Source organism: Leptopilina heterotoma, unplaced genomic scaffold, assembly GCF_015476425.1.
Source record: "Leptopilina heterotoma isolate Lh14 unplaced genomic scaffold, ASM1547642v1 Lhet_52, whole genome shotgun sequence".
Lineage (NCBI taxonomy): Eukaryota > Metazoa > Arthropoda > Insecta > Hymenoptera > Figitidae > Leptopilina > Leptopilina heterotoma.
Genome location: NW_025111114.1, coordinates 2,960,621 through 2,986,116, shown reverse-complemented (window position 1 = coordinate 2,986,116; position 25,496 = coordinate 2,960,621). Strand labels below are relative to the sequence as shown.

Below are 25,496 nucleotides of genomic sequence, written 5' to 3'. Positions count from 1 at the left end.
TTTAGGCATAGCATGGTGATTTCTACACGGGAAACGCAATTTAATGCATAATTGCATGTTTCTTAAAATTGAATACTGTTAAAGAATTTTAACAATTTAAATAATTGAATTCTTTTGACAAATTTTAATAAAATTTTTAAGAATAATTATAATTTTCCAGGAATTTGATTAAAATTGTATTAAAAATAATTGAAATTCTGCAATGAGATTTATAATTTTGAAAATAATTGAATTCCGAAAAAGAATTTTATTATTTACGAAAATAATTGAATTCCTAAAAAGAATTTTATTATTTACGAAAATAATTGAATCCCTGTAAAAATTTTATTTCTAAAGATAGTTGAAATTTTAACGAGTATTTTTTAAAATATTTGAACATAATTGAATTTCTGTGAAGAATTTTATTAAAATTTTCGAAAATAATTTAATTTTTAAGAAGATGATTTTAATAAAATTACAAAAAAAAGCATTTTTTGAGAAATTTATATAAATTATTATTTAAAATTTTAACTGACACTCATTTTTAAATCAATTCTTATTAGGAAATTTAACGAGAATTCAATTATTTGAATATAAAAATAAATAATTTATTAAATAAAATTGAATGTTTCTTTAAATTATACTAAAAATACATGAAATTCTGCGAAGAGTTTTATTCATAATTCATATTAATATGAAAATAATTGAATAAAAAGAATTTTATTATTTATGAAAGTAATTTAATTATTGCGAAGAAATTTATAAAAAAATTTGTAAATAATTTAATTCAAGTAGAATTTTTATTACATTTATGAAAATAATTAAATGTTTGTGTGGAATTTTGTAAAAATTTTTTAAAAATAATTATTTAAACAAAATTTTAACAAAATTCCACGCAAACATTTAATTATTCTTTTGGAAAATTTTCGAAAATAATTGAAATTTTTAAAACAATTTTATTAAAATTTTTAAGAATAATTGAATTTCGATGAAGAAATTAATTAATTCTAAAGATAATTGAAATTTTGACGAGGATTTTTAAAAATATTTGAACATAATGGAATTTCTGCGAAGAATTTTATTACTATTGAAAATAATTGAATTGTTTTTTTTAGAATTTTGTGGAAATTTATGAAAATAATTGAATTCCTCGGATAAATTTTATTATTTATGTAAATAATTGAATTTTTGCAAAGAATTTTATTAAAATTTTTTAAAAATAATTGAATTCTTGCGAAGAATTTTATAAAAATGTCTGAAAATAATTGAATTTCTGAGAAGAATTTTATTATTTATAAAAAAATTGAATTCTTGCGAAGAATTTTATAAAATATTTTTAATTAATTTAATTCTTTTGGAAAATTTAATTGAAACACTAGATATTAAAAATCATAATTGAATTGAGGAAAATTTATGAAAATAATTGAAATTTTGCCAAGTATATTATAAAAATTTTTGAAAATAATTGGATTTCTGCGATAAATTTTATTATTTATGAAAATAATTGAATTTTTGCAAAGAATTTTATTATAGTTTTGAAAATAATTGAATTACTGCAATCATTTGCAATTATTTCTAAAATTCTCCAAATTGTATCGTACCTGTTTAAAAAAAACGGACTTTTACGGACCTCTACGAGATTTGCGGACCTAGTTCGAACCCTGGGGGGCCGTTAAATTTAATTAAGTTAAATTATCTAGATATTTTTATTATCTTCATGAAATCTTATGAAATGAAAAAAATATTAAATTTTAAACAATAAAGTTTTAAACAATCGGAGTTTTAATATTGAAAAGAGAGAGAGAAAGAGAATAAAAGAAAGAAATTTTTGGTTTTGAACAATAGGGAGAGTTTTGCTATTGAATTGTGGGTCCTCTGTTTTAGGTTTTTGTTGTTTTGTTTTTTGGGGAGACGGTGTGTTCAATATTGAGAGAATGGAATGCATAATAATAATAATTGTTAAAGAGGAATTTTAGTATGCTGGTGGGGTTGTTTATTTTGTTTTTTTTTTTATGTAAAGGTTATAAACGATACCGGGGCCCTTAATTGCGATATTTGATCGGACCGCGATTCGAATTCGCGTAGTCGCAGGTTTCGAGTGTGTGAGAGAGAGAGAGAGGCACAGCTTGCATTGTGCGACCGGACCATATAGGGCTAGTCGAGTTGAGTCTCTCGCGAGAAAGCGAACCTGCTGCACACACATTGCACATCCCCCTACCTTCCTTTTCGTTTAGAGCGTGTGTTCGCTTGCAGTCAGCGTGACGGCATCACGAATAGCTCCATTCCACTTCAACAAGGACTGCATTTCCGACCAGAATTCAAGCAGAACTCAATTAATTTTCATCTCACTTTTATTCCCTTACTGTCTCTTTTTATCTCTCTCTCTCTCTCCCTCCCTCTCTCTCTTCCTCTTTTCCTTTTCTCTATATCTTTATCCGCTTCTCTCTCTCTAAATTCTCATCAATACCTGCTGGATTTTTTGACCAATTCATGTTTGGACCTTGATAGAACCAGGTCAGACCCAATTTAGGCCGTCTTTTTCTTTCCAAACTTGGAGCTAGTTGGAATACTTCTTCACGGGCCGAAAACCGTACAAAATATTTTACAAAGGTATTTTGAAACCTCCTTTCCTGATTCAGAGTTGGTTTTCGGTTGCAAAGCTTGTTTCGGTTTCAAAGATGTCTTTAGGTTTTAAAGTTGTTCCTGGTTTGAAACTTGTTTGAGTTTCGAAGTTGTTTTTCGGTCTGAAAGCTTGTTTTAGCTTCAAAGTTGGTTTAGGTTTCAGAGTTGTTTCAGTTTTAAAGTTATTTTTCGCTTTGAAAGCTTGTTTCAGTATTAAAGATGTTTTTAGGTTTTAAAGTTGTTTCTGATTTGAAACTTGTTTGAGTTTCGAAGTTGTTTTTCGGGTTGAAAACTTGTTTTAGTTTCGAAGTTGGTTTAGGTTTCAAAGATGTTTTCAGTTTCAAAGTTGTTTTTCGGTTTGAAAGAATGTTTCAGTATTAAATATGCGTTTTTAGGTTTTAAAGTATTGTTTCTTGGTTTAAAACTTTTGTTTCACTTTCAAAGTTATTTCTAGGTTTGAAAACTTGTTGTTTCAATTTCAATTCAATGTTGTTTTTAGGTTTCAAAGTTGCTTTTCGGTTTAATAATTTGTTTCACTTTTAAAGTTGTTTTAACTTCTTCTTCTTCTGCTGCTTGTATTTTTATTTGTAAGTTCGCTTCTGTTATTTTAGCTTGGAATTCTCCTTTTGAAATCGAATGCAAAAAAGGGAAACAAAAGATGATGCTGAATTTGGAAATAAAATCAGAACATAAGAATTCTTATGTTCTGATTTTATTTCCAAATTCAAGTTGTCGTTTTGTTTTTGAAAAAAGAATAATAAGAAATAATAGAAAAATTCTTTCGCCGCGCGAATATAATAAACTTGCTTATTGTCGTGAACGGGAAAAGATCTCATTTTACACGTCGTATATATCTTCTCGTTTTCTCATGGACCATCAAGCATTTCTCATCTCGTGTGGGATGTACACACTCATGATGTCGTGCACCCTCCGGACATGTTAGAAACGAGCATGACGGTTTCTCGATGGCACGCGAACCGCATCATATATGTATACATAGATATATATTTGTATGAATATGTGTGTAAAAGAGGAAAGGAGATGTGAATGTTGAATCCGAAACGAAACACCTACGCTGATATCACGAAAGTGCTTCAAACTGCATCGCTATCAGCTCGTCTAAACTCTCCCAACTCTTAACTTTATATTACCGAGTTTTCTCTTTCCTGCCACTTTACTCAATTCGCCACACGCTAAATTACGATCAATTTGAAAGCAGCTTTTACTTCAGTTCGAGTATTATGATGATTTATTTATTTATATGCCATTAGTTCTTATTAATCCTATTAGCTTGTCTTTTGATAGTAAAAATTATTACACAGATTTATCAAATTGAGACGAAAAAATCAAAATTGTTGCCATGCAACAATTTTGATTTTTTCGTTTCAATTTGATATTCTCGAAAATACTATGAATTAGTAAAAAAAAAATTGATAGTAATTATGAATAATAAATGGAATTTTTAAGTGTCCAGGGATGCTACGGAACCTGGAAAACTTGGAAATGTCACCTTGTAAAAACCTGGAAAAGTCAGGGAAATTTTAAATGAACAAAAGCTTGGCAACCCTGGGTGGAAAAAAATTTCTAATTCGGGGGGAATCGAAGCCTTAATAGTTCACGATCGAAGCACGCCTTAACGACTACGGCCAACAGGCGTTTGTAAAAGCAAATACGAAAAATATGTTTTTTCGTTATAATATTAATAATTATGGATATTAAAATAGTTGATATTAAGAAATGGTTTTTCTGACCGAAATTTTAGAAACAAAGAAAATAGAATTTTTCCCTTCAATCCTTATTTTAGAAAATAAAATATATTTCTAAAACACAAAATCTCGTTTTTTGTGGCCTAATGGAGAAATCCTCTGTGTACAAAAAATTTCTTTATTTTCACGTATTCAACAAACAGACTATAATGATCGTTTACAACGTCACTGCTTCATGTGCCAATTGCCCCAATTCTTTCAAATCCCTCAAGCTACGATCGATCTTCCATTTCTCTCTTTCTCTCTCTCTATCTCTCTTTCTCATCCTTAATCAAGAGCAATTTTCAACATTCACTTATATACTGAGAATTTAAGATGTTTCACGAGTTAAAATTATATATATTCTCTCAACTTACTTTACTTAGTTATTAACCTAGAAGTGAAAATTAGAGTAAATTTGAGTGATATTTCAAGGAATCGCAAACTTTATTGACAAATATGTCTAAAATAGTTTCTTGAGATAATAAAATTTTGGGGAGGGGAAAAATTGTTATAATTATTATAATTGGAAATTATAATTGTTACAATTTTATAATTCTTGAGGATTTTCTTTTTTTTGAAACTGTTTACATTGGATTGTTATATATTCGCGGATGCTTTTAAATTTAGTTGGATTTAATTTTAGATTCTGTTAGTGTTACAGAGATACATTTAAACTTACTATTTTCACGGTGTGTCTAAACAGTAAAGCTGTTTTCAATTACGTCATGAGCGTCTGTATTATGCAGTTCGAAAAAGAAAGTTTCGGAATAAATCACTAAAATTTATTTCCCGAAAGATGAAAAATTAATTTTTTAAGTTACAAGGAAATACTTATTAGTAAAAATAAAACCTTTAATTTAATTTAACTAATTAAAGTTAGAAAAATAAAAATTAATTTCGCATTTTCAATATTATTTTTTTGTTATAGAAACAAGAGAGGAGAAAATAATTCTTAAAAGTTTTTTTTTTATATACACAGTATATTTAAGAGAAGGAGGTCAAATTCTGAATTCATTGCTCTCATTTTATATGCGATAAACAGAAGGAAAGTTGTAGGAAAATATTTATGTTAGAAAATTCGGTTATATGACACCATTTGTAGTTGTAAAAATAATTTTGTTTTTTGAAATTATTTATTAGAAGTCGAATTAGGAAAAAAGGAGGGTTGAATTACTGGCGCCTCTTAGACGCGATACACAATTGCTTAAGGCTCATAAAAGGGTTAAACGAATTACATATAGGATCTTCTGTACCCGATGATGATGATGATGATGATGATGATGATCATCATTATTATACAAGAGATATAAAACACATGATTTTATTTGCTATCTTGATGGTTGTTTCTAGTATAAGTGCATATTACTACTGATATAAAAAATTCGTTTGTATGTTCCGATGATCGATAAATACGCATCGTACATAGTACTGTTGAACGAGTTCGTGACAAGATTCAAGAGAGAAAGGGAGGGAAATAGTTTCTCGCCTCTTTCGATGGTACTGCGCACGCTCAATGCAAAAAAGGAGAATAAAGAAAATGCGATTTATCTTTTGATATCCTTCTTTCTTTTAATTCTTTTATTTAAATTGTTTGTATAATGATCCTAACTGAACGTTCAAATGAGCGTTTGTTTATTTCTTCTGCAGAGTAAATTTATTTATTTCTTCTTCAAATTAAGCTCGAAGAATTTTTCAAATTAAGCTTAAAGAATTCCTTAGAATTCTTCAGAATTCTTCAGAATTAAGTTTGAAGAATTGTTCAAAACAAGAATTTTCAGTACTACCAAAAAAATTAATCACAAAGTTCTGATGAAGAAAGAAAGTTCTAAAGAAGATCACTGAAGAAAAGTATCTAAAAAGCAAATTATTTTAAGGTTACGCTTTACTTTTATCTTCGTTAAAATTTCGTGTTTGATTTTTTAAATCTAAAATCAGTTTCTACTGATTATTTTCTATTAATACTTAAACAGTGTTTCATAATTTTGACAGTTGTATTTTCACACCTAAAATTATAAACATAACCTACGATTTTTAAGCATCTTTCTTCGGAGCGCGTCACATGTGAATTTTAATTTTTCTTGCATTCAGTAATTTATGAAAATGTTTTCAATAAAAAATATTTCGTTTATTTGAACGTTCCGGTTACAAACTTTTATGGACTATTTTCAATAAGTAAAAAATTTATTGAAAGTTTGACAAAAACAGTCTCACTGATTGTGCGGAAATGTTTGTATATATTAAAAGACGCAAAAATGTAGGTCATTGCTATTTTTAATTTCTTCTCCTCAGAATGCGTGTTGAGATAAAAAGATAAAGACTTTGACATATGCTTGAAAAGAGTTTACACCTACAAGATCTTGGGTGTTGCATCTCTTCCTTTGTTTTAGGTTTCTTTCAATAATTTTTTTTCTCTTCTTCAGAGATGAGTACTGTTAATAAACTTCAGGCTATTTTGAACCCATTTGATTCTTTTTTGGAATCGAGTGATTTTTTGCTAATTTTTTTTTCAAAAAATATATGAAAATTGTGGTCAAAATTTGTAAATTTCAAATTAAAAAAGGGGAACTATGGTTAAAATTTTAAAAAAAGCAATGGTTACGTAAGAGTGAATAAAATATCGAAGTATGAGAAACGAATGCACAAATTTTCAATGACGTGGCTTATATTTTGGATATTCCGCAGACAAACTTTGCCAACGAGTCTCCTCTCCGCATAGTTCGGTATTGGCAAAGTTTAGAATCGATTCGTGTTAATCAGGGTTGTAACCAAAGAAGGGTTAAGGGCATTTAAGAGCGCCTGACTAGAATATCGCGAAACCACCCATGGGAGAGAGTTGATATAGGAACCGAAACCATTAATTTTCATTTCCTATAAGATTTTATCGCGTTCACTATTCCCAATTTTATTCAACTTTGACTATTAATTCATATAGTTTATTGTCTCGACAGTTTTCGATTATAAATTATTCCCTTACTTTTGCTTCGCTTTTGCTTTGCTTTTGCTTTGCTTTTGCTTCGCTTTTGCTTCGCTTTTGTCCCATTTTTTTTGTCACGAAACTGTCTTGTTCTAATTACCCTTGTACTTTTCTTGTATTTCATTTTATGAATTTAAGTTTGAATGTACACAAAAATTTGTCTGAAATTTATTCCCAGAGGAATTATCCTTCATATTCGGTATATAGGTCGATGCGATAGTATAAATGAAGAAGTACATTTTAGTCTAGACGCTTTAAAAAAAACTGACAAAAATCGATGAATTCAATGCAACAGTTTTCTTATTTGGGATTTTTTGTAAAATTTATTATGCGCGAAATTAGGTCAATCTGAGGTCATCTTGTTTGAATTAAAATAATACGGACATGGAAAATAAAAATGTCAAGTAGACAAGTTGCGATGTTAATTATTATTTGTATATTAAACTGAAGCACAATATCCTACCTCGAATTTCCAACAATGACACCATCAATCATTAGTCAATTATTGGTAAGGTCCATCTCGTGCCTGTATATGTATATTTATATATGTCAAAAGAAACGACCAGGCAACAGGCTGATGACCACTCAACAGCTGCAACCGTTTATGTCACATTGGAAATAAAATGAATTTGTTTCTTCAATCATCGTGTCACATACACATATTCCATTCGATTATTATCAATCTCGTCATTTTGAATAATTAATCTGTCGACATTTCAAAGGTCTTTTAGGTTTGACACTTTAGTCTCTATAATTTATTCACGATTCTTCTAGTTTGGAATTCAATTTTGACGGAGGGAATTATTTTTTATCCAGACTCATAATTGGAAAGAAACTAGAATTTTGATTGGGGTACCAAAATACTGAGATTTTAGGGTTAGTATACCAGATTATTGATACGAAAAGTTTTATTAGAGAAAAAACCCCAAGTTTTCATTTGAAAAGTGAAACTATGCGCACGCCAGGTGTTGGAGATTATAATCAGTCTCGTTTAAATTTATAATGTCAAATTAAGACGCGAAAGTCGGGTAATTAAGCGAAATCGATTTAACAGATAGGTGGTTTCCGACTCACTGGGATCGAGGAATGACTCACATTCATCTCACGTGCCACTGTTGCTGTATATAATCTATAAATATTTTTTACATTAGTTTCGTCCCCTTAGATATTAATTTTATCCTTGTACAGCTTAAGTGTTCACTACTTAACGCCCCTTTAACATTGTAGTTAAATTACAATTAAAAACTTTTTTTCGATGCTATGCTCGCATATATATTTGCATATTATAATCAACAGTTTTAGCTAAAAGATGCTTCATTTTCTGGAAAATAAGTTTTTAATGCAATTTTCTTTTCAATTAACGATGCGCACGGCGAGCAATTATCGATCGCGGCGCATTCTCTCGTCAAAGTCGAGCTTTTAACTGTTAAAATTGATTTTATGTTATTATTTCGTTTCAGTAGAAATTTAGAATTTTTACGATGCACTCTGATTCTGTTGTATGTTGTTCTAATTTTGCCTTTTTTACTTTAGCATCGAATTCTTCATTTGATTTTTGTTAGGTTCTGTTTTTCTGCCTTTGATTTTGCTTCTAAGTTGTACATCTACTTGTGCTTGTACTGTTTGTTCAGATTTTTCTTCTATTTAAACTTCTGATTCAAATTCAACTTCTAATTTTGCTTCTGATGTTCTGATTTTATTTCCAAAAATTTAGCATCATCTTGTGCTTCATCTTTTGTTCCTTTTTTTTGCTGAAGATTTAGCTTCTGATCTTCTGATTTTATTTCTGAATTCAGCATCATCTTCTGCTTAATCTTTTGTTTCTTTTTATGCATTAGATCCTTCAGATCCTGCTTCAGCTTTGACTTTAGCTACCGTTTTTTTTTATTAATTATTAAACTCATCGAAAATCATCAAAAGAAAGGAAGCAAATAAAAGATTTCTTACAGTTTTACTTATTAATTAGCAGTTGAAAAACTTTTGTGTGACGGATAGAAAATAAAAAAAAGTTTTCCTAAGTCAATTGAAGTAATAGTCACGTGGTGACAATTTCATCGCTCATACAAGAGATTTTAGAGTGTCGATCGTCTCTAACCGCGCAGTACGTGTGATTCCGTTGACCAGAAATTCTATTCAGGACGTTGAATGGACCATTAAAATAACAGTGCTTCACGCCATAACGTCTTGTACTCTGTCATTTTAGCCATATAACTCAATTCTTCTTTTTCTTTCTCGTCTCCTTCTTCTACTTCTTCCAATCATGTTCCTCATTTAAGTTAACAAGTCTACTTGACAAGAGTAAAATAGTCCTCTCATTCTTCGATGATAATAAAAAGTTATATTTTCTTTCTCTTCAATTGCAATTTGTACAAAGGGGCATTTTTTCCAAAACCAATTGATTTTTTCCACAAGAAACAAAAATTTGTTTCTTTATAATAATGTCAAAGTAAATTTATTAATATCGTCCAGAACAAAAATAAATTTTTGGGTAACTTTTCTTTTTTTCGAGAGTTTGTTTTGTTATAATAATGTCAAAGACGGGGACAATCACTTTAGAATGATTTGGCAAAAAAAATGAATATATTGCGAAGGCGGAGGAAGTGCGTTTTTCCGCAAATTCAAAAATAGACCTCGTAAACAAGTGCCACATAGCTAGTACAGGTTGCCTCGGCAACGACACGTGCGACAACAGCGTCCAATTGGTCCTCTAGACTCTTGTACGTCATTTCCCCAGATGCCTGCATTAATCTCAACACGAGTGTTTGAAAAAATGTGAATAAAAATCAGAGAAGAATTCCATTTTCAAATGCTCTCTTGGTAATTAGATTCATTTTGATTTCTTATTTGCAAAATATCACAAAGGGTAAGTCCAAAAAGGAACTTACCCTTTGTGATATTTTGCGAATAATTCTTTAAAAACTTGATTGCAGTAAATCCCCAATTCATCAAAACAACGATGAGGAATGAAGATCCACCCTCAGGAGACATTTCCTTTTTCACCTCGTTCCACGCCCCTCATCGTTCGATAATAAAACTTTGTTAGGAAACACCCTTGACAGAGTGAAAATTACCGAGATGAAATAAAATTCAACAAGTGAACTCAAAGCTTCACTAAATCGGCTTTAGGCTAGGAAATATATATATATATAGAGAGAGAAACAGTGCTGTATTCGTACCTCACGCTTAACTCTAAAGTTGGGCCAATAAGCCGAACATAACTCTGACTTGAACTCTCTAACTCTTTCTCTCTCTCTCTCTCTCAGGCACACGGTTCTATATGGATATCGTTATAGAATATACATTCGTGTGCTTGGAGCTCGTTTTATCGATTATCCTTCGCGCTTAACTTGAGAAGATAGCTCTTTAGGTTCGAATGCAAGACAATTACCGAAGAGTGTATGGCAAGTTACGGTCGGTCGATTCCGGTGTGTATAGCGCTCTCGGGGTGGAGAATCATTAGCAAAAAAAAAGCTATAAAGTAAATGAGAGGCTTCTTCATATCTTCTATAAGAGTTTTTTTGTTTTAATTTTTAAAACGCAATGCGTGAGTCATGTTTTGGCGAATACAATTTTAATTTCATGCTATCATTTTTTGAATCAATAAAATTGTATATGTATTCGCAAGAGACATGCGGTGACTCATTTTAATAGTGGGCTTTGGGAAAATTATATGTGTTTACTGCTGTATGTCGTCGTCCTGGGTGAGGAAAGTTGGTATCTGCCATCGGAGACGTTTCTTTTTCAGAAAATAAAAATAAAAACATGGAGATAAATTGATGAGCTGTAGGTGGAATCTAGTTCTTCATCTTGTTTTTACTTCTTCTTTTGGATCTATTTCTGCTTCTATTTCTACTTTTTCTTCTATTTCTGTTTTTGCTCCTAGATCTGCTCTAATTTTGCTTCTAATTTATAATTTATGTTCTGTTTCCTCTTCTTATACTTTTTCGTTTGCTTCTTCTATTGTTTCATCTCCTTTTATATCTGCATCTAATTCGAATTTTAATTTTTATTAAGCTTTAGCTTAATTTTGATTGAATAGAATGTATCTGCTATTGAGTTCGAATAACAAAACCAACGTCAAACAAGTATCAGACAATAATATTTTAAGTGTGTTTTCCACAATATTTTGCTGATAATAAAGAATGCTAGAAACTTCCAAAGTACTTCTGTATCCGACAAGTTGTGAAATATTCACATTTTCGAAGAATGAGTAAAGTCCCCGGGATATATACATCAAAGAAAGCATATAGTACAATGCTTGCCAAGTATATACAAGAGTTTCTCTTTTGAATTAGAATTTTGGTATAAAAGATATATACCATACATTTCGAACTGCTAACACTAAATCACACAAACATGTTGCCGCAGGGTTAAAAAATATGATGCTGCTATGCTTTTTGTATATATAAAAATTGTGATCGTAAAGAAACTTTTTATATTTAAAATTCAAAACAAAAAATTCCTTTCTTTTCTTTTTGATATAACCAACATGAAACATAATCTTGAGTGAAAATTTTATAAAAGATACAAAAAGAATATATGCAGTATCATCTTGAGTGAAATACTTTTAAAGCATATTCTTGTACAGTTGGTTCATGTCACCTTCCGACAACGACGATAGCCGGGGAATCTCTTAATCCCACGCGAAACCCTCGCGACAAGCGATTCAAGATCGGAAGCCATAATTTTCGCACGCAGCCAGCATGTGTATACATTACATGAATATTTCTCGCAAGTAAGCTTTCCCTTCTTGGGATTAACTTCTTGCTTTATTGCCTTAACACGAGTCCTACGATTACCTTAATCGGAACGCTAATTAAGCGAACATTAATTTAAAAATTCCCTTTCTTTTTCTAAAAAAAACTTGTTAACTTTATACTATTTTTCCGTCAAGTTCTTTTTACCGCAAGAAAAATATTTTTCGATTTCTATTATTCAAGTGTCATGCTTTAATTTCATCGTTAATGAAGTTTCTTGTCAAAGAGGATTTCGTGAGTACTAATCTCAAGCGGCTTGATTACTGAATAAGTTCTCGAGTCTCATACACGTTATTCCTTCTTTGTCACTCCTCTATAATGTAATATCTCCTCTTTATCTTATCTTGAGTGATTTTCTTTATACTTTTTTCTTCTTCTTCTTCTTCTTTTTTTTTAATTCAAGTGCCACTCACACAAAAAGTACTCGAGACTAATAGTTACGAAAGGGAAGTTCTCAGTGAGATTCAATTTCGCCAGTTGGTATCTTATCGTTGATTGGACATAAAGCAATGCTTCTGCCAACCACTTGTAACTCGCGTATATATACGAGACAGGATAAAAAGAATATATAGCTGATAACAAACTTTAGTAAAACATAGATTGACAAAGTATAAAATTGATTTCGAGATATTTGCGAGAATTTTTTTTTCTTCAACTTTTATATGGAAAATTATAATAATATTCCTTGTGCTGGAAAATGGAATCTTAAAATTCAGGATATATTTTAGTGGAAGTTAATGGAACTGTGATTTGGGGAGATTTATGGTTTAGAGCAGCAGTATGCTTAAAGATTTCAAGAGCTTTTGTGTGAGCTCAAGAGAATTGTGGTAAATGAGACTTTGTAGAGATTTGGGAGGATTCCAGGGACATTTTTAATGTGCCACTGAGACACATTTTAACTGTGAAAATTGTACGGATGACTTTAGACTTTGGTGTGATAATTATACATGAAAAGCTTCTGTCTTATGGTACTTTTAATATTTTCTGACACATATTTTAAATTCTTGTTTTTTAGTTTATTATTTCTAGGTTATTATTTCCTTAACAGATTGACTCCTTTAGTAACACTAATCTTAATGCAATTTGTGAATATTGCTAAATTTAAACTCTTGCCTAAACAGTTTTTAGTACCAATTTTAATGATTTTTTGATAATGCCAATTTTAGTGCCAGCATTGATACTAATGCTACTCCCTTGAGTCGGGTTTGTTTTTAAAGCTACCATTATTTAAAGAAAGCAGCGTATCATATTAGGATAATTCCTGCTTTTGATGATATTATCCTGTAATAATACCACAATTATGTTTTAATGAAACCATCATTTAGGGGAACCATCTTTTAATAATCATGTTTCTAATGCTACCATCCGTAAGTGCTAGGTACTATCTTTAAATGTTTCCCTCTTTTGATTATGTACCATCTTCTTTAATACTACCACCTATAATAATACTTTTAATGCTAGAACCTTCTAATGATAGATACTACCTTTTAATACTACCAGCATACCATTCCTTAATTACATCATCAGCTATTTTCTTATACTACAGCTATTTTTAATTCCATAATTATCAAAATTATTTCAATACTATTTCATACTCTCTAATCATATACTATTAAAGATATTAAAGATGATATAGTACCTATACTCTGTAAATACAACTACTTTTCCGTTACTATTCTTTTCTATGAATATTTTTAAACATTATTTGAATATTGTAAAAATTCGTACAAATTTATGCCATTGGATTGATTTGCCCGAGGGTTTGTTCGATACACAATAGCCATCATGGTCAATATATTTTATTGTGAAATGTTTTTCTTCATACATATTATTCCTACTTTTGCAATTTGAGGTTTCGCATCGAAATTCTGTAAAGGCATTGTGTTTAATAAAATGAAACGAAATGGAACGAAACGATGAGTGTATCGCAATTATTCATGGCCAATTAAATATAACAGTGTCTGGTCCATTCATGAAATCCTTTCTCTCTTGTATCTTCTCTTTTGCATTTTGTTGGTCATTTATATATAAATGTTCCCACGTTTTTCCAATTTCGCCACAAGATGATCTCTCGTTGCGCTCACGATTTTATCTATACACATTTCCCGCGGGGCCTGTAAGGGTCCTCCTCCCCTCCCTTCCTCTAAAAAGCGAGACTCGTTATCGAGAGGTGTGATGCTTTGCGAGCGTTATAACCCAGCCAGAGAATACCAAGTGTGAAAGAATGAGAGGGGAAAAGAGAATGAAAAATAGAGAGAGAGAGAGAGAGAGAGAGAGAAAAAGGGGAAGGGAGGAGAGAAGAATTATGCCTTTCGCGATCGATTCGACCGCCTTAAAATACCCCGTGGTTTATCTCGTTTGCCACTTTATTCCATACTTGATTTCTATCTTATCGCTTTTATATTCGCCTTTCTTTTTTCTTTATGCAATTTTTAGTAATAAAAAGAAAGTAAAAAATTGTGAAACAATCGGTTGTTAACTTTTAATAAAGTTAACTGTTTTTTTGATGTATAGTTAACGAATGCTTGGAATTTTTTGCTGAACGAGTCGAGTATTGTGCGAAAGATTATTGGATTGGAGACCGGGAAGCAAAGTTCTGATTAAAGAGATTAAATTTTTAATTATTCAATTCTCAGTGGATTGGAATAGATATTGTATTTTTCGTTTGATGCTGTTTTATCTGGGGCTTGTTCTTTCTCTTCTTTTAGTGCTTTTAATTTTTCTTCTACTTTAACTTTTGGTTTTAGATTTTCTTCTGGATGTTCTGCTTTTGATTCTACTTCTCATTCTGCATTATCTTAAAATTAAATTTTTGCTGCTAGTTCTTTTGCTGCTTCAGCTTTATCTGTAACTTTTGCTTCTAGTTCTGTTTCTGCTTCGTCTTTATCTGTAACTTTTGCTTCTAGTTCTGTTTCTGCTTCTTCTTCATCAGGAACTTTTGCTTGTAGTTATGTTTCTGCCTCTTCTTCATCAGGAACATTTGCTTCTTCTGTTATTGGTTTCTATTTTTATGTTTACTTTCGCTTATTATTTTGCTTCTGTTTCTCCATTTAATACTGATGCTATTAATGTTTCTACTACAATATTTTCTGTATTTGCTGCTTCATCAACTGTTGTTTTAATTTTGCTTCTTCTTTTGTTTCTACTTCTACTACAACTTCTGTTTCTGTGTCTAATGCTATTTCTATTTCTGATTCTGCTTTATCTTTATCAAAACATTTGTTTCTAGTTCTGTTCCTGCTTCGTCTTCATCAGGAATATTTGCTACCACATCTGTTTTTTGTGTCTTTATTTGTTGTTACTGATAATGCTGCTTCTATTTTTGTTTTTACTTTCGCTTCTGTATCTACATTTAATACTAATGCTTCTATTACAACATCTTCTAGTGATATTTCTGCTTTTTCATCAACTGTTACTTCTAGTTTAGCTTTTTCTATTGCTTCTACTTTTGCTACAACTTCTGTTTCTGTTTCTAATGCTATTTCTATTTCTGATTATGCTTTATCTTTATCAGAAACATTTGTTTCTAGTGCTGTTTCTGCTTTTGTTTTATCAGGAACATTTGCTTCTACTTCTGTTGCATCAAGATGAAAATTCCAATTATAAGTTAATGCTTCTATGTCAATTCATTAAATTGTAAAAATTTTCAGTGGCACTATTTTCGAGAAATGAAAATCTTCATTGAAGTGAAAATAAATGCACAAGTGGTCTCTTTTAATTAGTCCCTTGGTCCCTTTCCTAAGGGGCCGAATACCAATCTCTGGTTACAGCATCGTTTCTCGCCCCTTTTATATTCTCTCTCTGTGTATCTCTTCTTATTCTCATGTCGGTATTCTTTCACAGGTTGTCCTCGTCGGGTTTCCCTTTCTCTTTTTCTCGCTCTTGTTGAACCATCTTCTTGGCCCAGGCAGGCAGGCAGGCGGGACCATGGAGAGCTTCGGCATTCCACGTTGGTCATTTTATTTTAGCGCCACCGTGTGTGGGAGAGAATCGCGCGAGAGTTGTTCCTCTTCTGATGCTGTTGCTGCTTCTGCCTTTGCCAGTGTATAATGCACATTCGTGAATCTCTCTCTCTCTCACTCTGTGTTTGTATACGACCAATTCGTTGTGTTGGTCAAACAGGGCCTAGGGAGGGGTGTAAAAGGTACGTGGGAACTGTACCACGCTGAGTCCGGAGACCGCAACAGAGAGAAGCTGCCGAAGGTTTCGCGTTCTTTTTGGTTATGACGCTTTTAAGAACGATATCGAATTTTTAGTTTTTAATTACATTACGAGGTTTTTTTCTTTTTGTACTATTTTCTTTGGTTTTCTCATTTTTCGAACTTTCTTCTACTACGACAATTACTACCACAACTACTTCTACTTTTTGCTACACTTTCGATTTTTTAAAAACAAGAGTTTAGAGGAGGTTTATAGCAGAGAGAAGTTTGCGATTAAATAAGTTGAGTTGGAATTATTTTAGTGGAGAGAAATCTGGTCCTTGGATTTTAAGAAGTTGGAGCAAGCAGAGAGGAATGCGGGATCTTCCCCACACACAAGTGTAATCTTCTGGTTTAGTTTTATGTGATCGGTAGCGACAAATGAAGCAATAAAAATCCCACGTAAGAATCTTGCTCTCGACCTTTCCTTTTCTTGTCCACTTTTTCCCCACCCAGACCCTCGGCTCTCTCTCTCTCTGTTTCTCTCACCGAAAGTCCGACTTGTCCACAGCAAGTTGTTTCAAGATTCAAGATCATGGAAGAGGTTCCAGAAGTGGAAGTATATACAAGTGGACGCGCTGGTTTAAAGGAGGAGAGAGATTCCGAGGATGAATCGCGATCTCAGGATCTGAAGATTGAAGCACATGAAACGTGTGCGCGCGTGTGCTTACGCATTTTATATATGCGCCGCTTTATACCTTTGCTGTAGCACGAAATTCTTCCCCTTCGACAATGGCCTATTCAGAATCGCAGACTCAAGAATGCGGTTGACTTTCCTCTTTATTGTACTTTATTCTTGTATTTTCGAGCAACTCTCTCGAGTAGGTGGTTATGTCGATAATCTGCCCGAGTGCAACACTCGAAAAGGCGGATCACTGCATCCGAGGAGGCGAAGCAAAATTTACTGAGAAAATAATGTTATACTGATCTCTTGACTTTTTTTTTGACAATTATTAATGTTATTCTTCATTTCTCATTGCAATGTTATTCTTCATTTTGTTTGTATGATATCTTTTGATGCATTTGCATCTGTATCTTTTGCATTTTTTGTTTTTATTTTCTTGGTCTAATCCGTAAAGAAGACGAAAATCAAAATCTTTTTTACGGATTGGATTTTCGGATTATTTACAGATTAATCTTTTTTAGAGCTGCCAAAGATTCTATTTTAGTGAAAGCTTTTCATGTTAACCCTAAACATTTACCTGTTTTCTAAGGTTATCACATTGAGACAAAAAGCGAATCAAAAGTGTTGCGAAGCAACGGTTTTGATTCACTTCTTGTCTCAATTCGATATCCTTAGAAAACTGTTTTAGGTTCAACATAACATCAACATATTGGTATATACTAATGATACTATTATCCAACAACATTTCTAATTTTGTTACATTTCTTCCAAAACTTAATTCTGACTGAAAACTAAATTCTATTGTTTATAAAAAGCAAAAACAGTTGTCTTATAAAAAGCAGAAAAAAAACTGAATGTTGTCTTTTTTTGTTACAGAAACCGTAACAGCATTGGCTCGACAATCGGAGAATAAAACATTAATTCTCTTTGACCAGGTGTACCGATCAATAGCCGTATTGAGCAGACCGTCGATCAAAGCTCTCTATCAAGCAATGGTGGATTATGTCTCGCCGAGAAATACACCTGACACCCTTCAGCAACCGCTTTCACGTGACATGCTGCAGGAGCGATTCACCGAGTTCTTTATGCAACTCTTTCCAATTGCCTACCATCGTACCGTAAATCCAAGTCAACAGGATTTCACGGATAAATTTAAGGATTGCCTTTATAAAACGATGGACGATATACAGCCATTCGGCGACATCCCAAAGCAAATTTCACGTTCAGTTGCAAAGAGTCTTGAAGCAACGCGTGTTCTTGTTCAGGCATTAACGCTCGGCAAAACGGTTCTTGATAAAACTGACAGTGTATTATTCTCGGGAGCGAGTCATCATCAATCAAATTGCTATAGAGCTTTATTGAGAATGACACATTGTCCAAAATGCAAGGGGATATCGTCGTCTGTGAGAACGTGCAAGGGCTTTTGTACGAATGTCGTCAGGTGAGAATATTTATTTTCTTTTGCATGCGCTTTTTCTTTCGGAGTTTTTACTTCTGTTTTTGCTTCTACCTCTATTTCTGCTTCTGCTCTCGATTGTATTTCTATTTACGCTTCTACTTCTGCTTTCGCTTCTATTTCTATTTCTGCTTCTACTCCTACTTTTGCTTCTATTTCTATTTTAACTATTAGTATTTCTGTACTCTCTTTCTGTTTTTTTATTCTTGTTACTTTTGCTTTTAATTCTGCTTCTACTATTGCTAATGCTTCTAATTTAAATACTGTTTCTACTTTGCTTATGTTTTTATTTTTCTTTATACTTTGTTCTTGTTTCTATTATAGTTTTTATTTTTGTTTTCACTTCTATTTTTGCTTTTGCTTCTACCTTTAATCCTGATGCAACTAGTATTTCTACTACTAAGTGTGGTATATTTCCTGCTACTGCTTTTTCTTCAAAAGTTGCTTCTACCATTCCTACAAATTTTACTTTTGTTTATGATTCTATTTCTGCTTTTTCTTTTGTTTCTTTATTTGTTTTTACATTTAGTGTCATTTCTACATTTGTTTTTGTTACTATTTTGGTTTTTGCTTTTGCTTATATGTTTGCTTCTGTTTCTACCTTTAATACTGATGCTATTAATGCTTCTACTATTACTTTTGATTCTTCATCAACAGTTTTTTCTAGTTTTTCTCCTTTTTTGTTTCTGCTTTTGTTTCAACTTCTATTATTTCTGTTTCAAATGCTATTTTTATTCTTGATTTTTCTTTGGTTTCTTTACTTGTTTTTACTGTTAATGCTGCTACTATTTTTGTTTTTATTTTTGCTTCTGTTTCTACCTATAATACTGATGCTACTAATATTTCTGCTACATCTTCTACTGCTACTTTTGATGCTTCATCAACAGTTGCTTTTAGTTTTGCTCTTTTTTATTTATTTTTTTTTGCTTTTGTTACAACTTCTATTTCTGTTTCTAATGCTATTTATGATTCTGCTTCTTTTATTACTACATTTGCTAAAACTTTTATTTAAGTTTGTGATGTTATTTCTATTTCTGATTTTTCTTTGATTTCTTTATTAATTTTTTACTGTTAATTCTGCTCCTTTTTTTGCTTCTACTTTTGTTACAACTTCTATTATTTCTGTTTCAAATGCTATTTCTATTATTGATTTTTCTTTGGTTTCTTTATTTGTTTTTACTGTTATTGCTGCTTTCATTTTTGTTTTTATTTTTGCTTCTGTTTCCACTTGCAAAACTGATGTTACTAATATTTCTGTTCTCGTTTCTGTTACAACATCTTCTGTATTTAGTGCTACTTTTGAGGCTTCATGAACTGTTGTTTCTAGTTGAGCTTCTTCTGTTTCTACATTTGCTACAACTTCTTTTTCTGTTTTTAATGTTATTTCTATTTTTGATTTTGCTTTATCTTTATCAGAAACAGTTGCTATACTTCTGTTGCATCTTCAGCTTTGATTTTTGCTTCTGCGTTTATTTCTGTTTTTATTTTTGTTCTGCTTTTGTTACAACTTCTATTTCTGTTTCTAATGCTATTTATGATTCTGGTTCTTTTGTTACTACTTTTGCTAAAACTTCTATTTAAGTTTGTAAAGCTATTTCTATTTCTGATTTTTCTTTAGTTTCTTTATTTGTTTTTACTGTTAATGCTGCTTCTACTTTTGTTTCTATTTTTGCTTCTGTTACTACCTTTAATACTGATGATGATAATTTTTCTAATACAACTGTTGTTTCTAGTGCTATTTCTAATGCTATTTCTATTTCTGATTTTTCTTTGCCTTTCTTATTTCTTTTTACTGTTAATATTCTCCTACTTCTGTTTTCATTTTTGCTTTCGCTTATATTTTTGATTCTGTTTCTACCTTTAATAATGATGCTATTAATGTTTCTACTAAAACATCTTTTGTATTTAGTGCTACTTCTAATGATATATCAACTGTTGTTTCTTGTTGTGCTTATTCTTTTTTCTCTACTTTTGCTACAACTTCTATTTCTGTTTCTAATGCGATTTCTGATTTTTCTTTGGCTTCTTTATTTCTTTTTACTGTTAATGCTGCTTTTATTTTTGTTTTTTGCTTTCGCTTCTATTTTTGCTTTTGTTTCTACCTTTAATACTGATGATGCTAATGTTTCTACTACAACCTCTTCTGTATTTAGTGTTACTTTGCATGCCTCATCATAACTGTTGCTTTTAGTTTTGCTTCTTCTTTTGTTTCTACTTTTGCTACAACTTTATCTGCTTCAGCTTTATCTGTAACGTTTGCTTCTATTTCTAATTCTGCTTTATCTTTATCAAAAACATTTGTTTCTAATTTTGTTTCTGCTTCGTCTTTATCAGGAAAATTCGCTTCTACTTCTGTTGCAGCATCTTCAGCAAGATTTTTGCTTCTGCTTTTATTTCTGCTTTTTTTTATTTCGCTTTTGTTTTGACCTAAATATTGATGCTACTAATGTTTCTACTAAAACATCTTCTGTATTTAGTGCTACTTTTGACGCTTTATCAACTGTTGTTTCTAGTTGTGCTTCTTCTTTTGTTCCGACTTTTGCTACAACTTCTTTTTCCGTTTCTAATGCTAATTTTATTTCTGCTACTTCTTCTTCATCATCTTCTTGAGCTCCTTCATTTGTTGTCCCTTTTATTGCAGCATTATTTTCTGCTTCCAATTTCGCCTCCATACCTTTCATTTACTTCCAAAAAATCGATTGGTAGTTTGGATATTTTTGAGTCACAATATATTTTGTTTTTGGCGAGAAGGTGGAACTAAAGGAGAAACCTTTTTTCTTTTGACAGGGGTTGTCTGACGGAACCAGCATCGGAGCTCGATTTAGCGTGGTCTGGTTACGTGGAAACGGTTGAAAGACTGGTTATTGCTGTCGACGGTGTTAGCGATACTCTCGGCTTGAACGCCGAAAAGGCGGTCAGACAGCTGGACACCCGCATTTCGGATGCCATTATGCACGCAATGGAGAATGGGCCCGCACTCGAGGAAAAGGTCAGTCAAAAAACAAACAAAAAAACAATCTCTCTCTTTCTCTGTTGCTTTGAATCGGCCAAAAATTATTGGCCAAGCCTAAATTACATTGTGTCTATACAAAATGCTCATTCTTCCTCTCACTTTTATATCTCCTCTGTGTATAGTATTTCACTACTTTTTGAATGTGGGGGGAAATTTTACAATTCGCTAAATAATTAATTAACAATTATCGAACGAATATTCCCGTTTGCTTTGGTATCAAACTTGGAGAGAAAATTGGAAATTATTTTTTTAGTTTGTTAATCAGTTAATTAATATTTGGTATATTATAATTAAAGTAGTACCTTTCGAATAGACGAAAATATTATAATTGAAGTTAACTCAAGTATTGGATTTAAAGAAACAAATATTATTTGAAGTAAACAAATATTTATTTGAAATAATATTTATAAATGAACTGAATATTATAAATAAATAAGGAACTGAATATTTTTAATGAACTGAAGTATTGGTTTTAAGAAAACTGATATATTGATTTGAAATAAATTAAAAATATATATTAATTGGAGAAAACCGAAATATTGGTTTCAAGTAAAACAAAATATTAATTAAAGAAATGTGTAAAATATCCGTTATAGGTAAAATAAGTTGAAAAAGGGGAAAAAAATTCTAAATTCCCTTTTCTAAATCGAAATTGTAACTTTCGTGTATAAATGGAGAGAAAAAAGAAAGTCCTCATCATCAGGTTCATATATTTTGAGTATATGAAGTTTGGATATAATTGAAGAGGAAAATGAGCTTTTGGAAGACGAGTGATATTGAATAATTTTCTCACGATGGTTATTATCGCAAATTGGTTCCGTGCTCAGTGACGCTGCCAGATTATTGAACCGGAAGCTTGACAACGCGTATTTTCCGTCATTCCACTTCGTTCCCGATATATAAATAGTGGAAAAGGAAGAGGTTTCATCTCCCGTATTTCATTTCAATTTTTTTTTTTTTTTTTTTGCAGGTAGAGTTATTAAAAGTTACCTGTAATCTGACCATAAAAATGAAACCTACTCGTCCTCCCGTCCCATTCTCTTTTTGCCATTGAGTCCATAGTTATCAGTTTGGAATTGATAAAATGTATTTTTATTATTCTTATTATTCGTATTTTAGTTCTTTACTATTCTTTTTCATTTCATTCATTTTTTTAAATTTTATTTTATTATTTTACTAGCAAATGTGCGGAACGTGATATTCAATTTATTATTATTGTGCAAATTACAAAATTTAGGTCTGTGAAGCTGGCCGAACCACTTTCATAAAAATGAATTTAAATTATACCATTAATTAGTGCTCAATTAGTGCTATTTTTGTACCATATTGCCCAATTTAGTGCTCAATGTTTATTTAAAAAAAACAATGATTCTGCTGAGTGAACGTTCCGCTGGCCGGACCATAACGAAAAACGCTTTAAAAACGCCAACAGAATATTTATAAATAGCCTATTATTTAGTGCTCAATTAGTGCTAAAAGATTAACAAAATAAAAAATTTTTTTATCAATTATTTATTTAAAAAAAAAAATTTTTTCGAATGAGTGAGTAATCCGCTAGCCAGACCATAACGAAAAACGCACTAAAAACACCAACAAAATATTTATCGATAGCCTATTATTTAGTGCTCAATTAGTGCTCAAAGATTAACAAAATAAAAAATTTTTTTATTAATTATTTATTTAAAAAAAAAAATTTTTCAAATGAGTGAGTAATCCGCTAGCCAGACCATAACGAAAAACGCACTAAAAACACCAACAAAATATTTATCGATAGCCTATTATTTAGTGCTCAATTAGTGCTCAAAGATTAACAAAATAAAAAATTTTTTAATTAATTATTTATTTAAAAAAAAAAAAATTTTTCGATTGAGTGAGTAATCCGCCAACCGCACCATTACGACAGACACGTCAAAAACAACAACAAAATATTTATCAATAGCCTAAAATTTAGTGCTCAATTAGTGCTTAAATATTAACACAATAAAAAATTGTTTATTAATTATTTATTTATAAAAAACATTTCTTTGAAAGAGTGAACACCTTAAAAATGTTTGAAATTCGTTTTATAATTCGTTTTCTTAGCCTATAATTTAGTGCTCAAATAGTGTTCGCAGATTAACAAAATAAAAATTTTTTTTTCACAAGCCTGCAAAAAAATAAAAATTTCCCTTGTCTGAGATCGAGAAGTCATTTCCCGCAGTATTTGGTGCGCTGAATCCGAATCTGGTAACGGAAACCTCCCATCACGTCAGGATTTTGAGAAAAGTGGGGGTAAATTCCCAAAAATCATGTTTTTCGCTGTTTTTGTAAATTTCTACCGGGTAAATCCGACGTGCTAGAGACTTGTCATAGGAGTCAAATTAAAGCCTGAACCCTGTACTTTAAGAAGATATAGCGATATTGCTAACAACAAACTAAATTAGCCATCAAAAATGATTTTTTTAACAGTTGTCAAGTATAAAAATTGACTAACACTGTCCGTAAATAAAACTATTTGAAAAATGATTAAATTCGCTTAAAATTTGTTACTCAGGGGTTTTTGGGGTCGCTGATTACGAATATGTTGTCAGATTATTAAAATTCAAAATGTCGGATACAATATGGCGGATCTATTTTTCAGAATTTATCAAATTCACTTGAAACTTGTTACTCGGAGGTTTTTAGGGTCGTTGATTATGAATCCAACTACAGATTTTTTATTTTGACATCATATTTGTAAGCAACGACCCCGAAAACCCCAAAGCAATAAATTCTAAGCGAATCCAATCATTTTTTAAAATAATTGTATTTACGGACAGTGTCAGTCAATTTTTATGATTGCCAACTGTTAAAAAAATCATTTTTGACGGCTAATTTAGTTTGTTGTCAGCAATATCGCTTTATTTTCTTAAAGTACAGGGTTCAGGCTTTAATTTGACTCCTATGACAAGTCTCTAGCACGTCGGACTTACCCGGTAGAAATTTTCAAAAACTGCGAAAAACATGATTTTTAGGAATTTACCCCCACTTTTCTCAAAATCCTGACGTGATGGGAGGTTTTCGTTGCCAGATTCGGATTCAGCGCACCAAATACTGCGGGAAATGACTTCTCGATCTCAGACAAGGGAAATTTTTATTTTTTTGCAGGCTTGTGTTATTTATTTAAAAGAAAAACTTATTCAAATGAGTGAGCGATCCGCTGGGCGGACATAACGAAAAACACGCTAAAAACGCCAACAGAATATTTACAATTAGCCTATTATTTAGTGCTCAATTAGTGCTCAAAAATTAACAAAATAAAAATTTTTTTTTATTAATTATTTATTTAAAAGAAAAACTTATTCAAATGAGTGAGCGATCCGCTGGCCGGACATAACGAAAAACACGCTAAAAACGCCAACAGAATATTTACAATTAGCCTATTATTTAGTGCTCAATTAGTGCTCAAGAATCAACAAAATAAAAAATTTTTTTTATTAATTATTTATTTAAAAAAAAAAATTTTTTCGAATGAGTGAGTAATCCGTTAGCCAGACCATAACGAAAAACGCAATAAAAACACCAACAAAATATTTATCGATAGCCTATTATTTAGTGCTCAATTAGTGCTCAAAGATTAACAAAATAAAAAATTGTTTATTAATTATTCATTTAAAAAAAACATTTCTTTAATAGTTCTAGAGTTCCTGATAGTTTTTAAAAATAGTTCCGGCTATTAAATAGTAAAAAATAAGTTTTTCCATAATAGGGGGCCAACTTCACGCAGTCCCCCACTATTGAAAAAGTGGATTTATAATTAGAGTTTTGAGTGGTTTTAATAGGGTTCTAGAGTTCCCTACATTTTATTCGAATAGTTCTGATAATTCGAAGTCATAAAAAAATAATTGAAAACACGAGAATTTTTCAAAAAATCTATAATGTTACGTTACAAGAGTTCTGATTAGAGTTCCGTTAGCCCCCCATCTAGATCGATAAAAAACTCTTATAACAATTTTTTCAAAACCTAAAAACTGCAAAACTACAAGACTTTCATGTTTTAAAAGAAATTTTTTTTTTCAATTGAAAGTTCTATGAGTTCTAATCAGATTTCTGTGAGCCCCCAATACTGTTCGATAAAATAACTATAATAGGTAACAATTTTCTT

The 25,496-nt window shown here is 31.2% G+C and overlaps 1 protein-coding gene across 1 annotated transcript in view; it reads left to right on the top strand.

The window, feature by feature from the left end:
• LOC122508013 (division abnormally delayed protein) overlaps positions 1-25,496 on the top strand; it is a 191,666-nt gene that overhangs the window by 39,885 nt on the left and 126,285 nt on the right. Inside the window, exons 3-4 of the mRNA XM_043621080.1 lie at positions 17,781-18,345; positions 21,148-21,349. Of these exons, the coding sequence (XP_043477015.1) occupies positions 17,781-18,345; positions 21,148-21,349 (767 nt within the window). The remainder of the gene's footprint in view (positions 1-17,780; positions 18,346-21,147; positions 21,350-25,496) is intronic.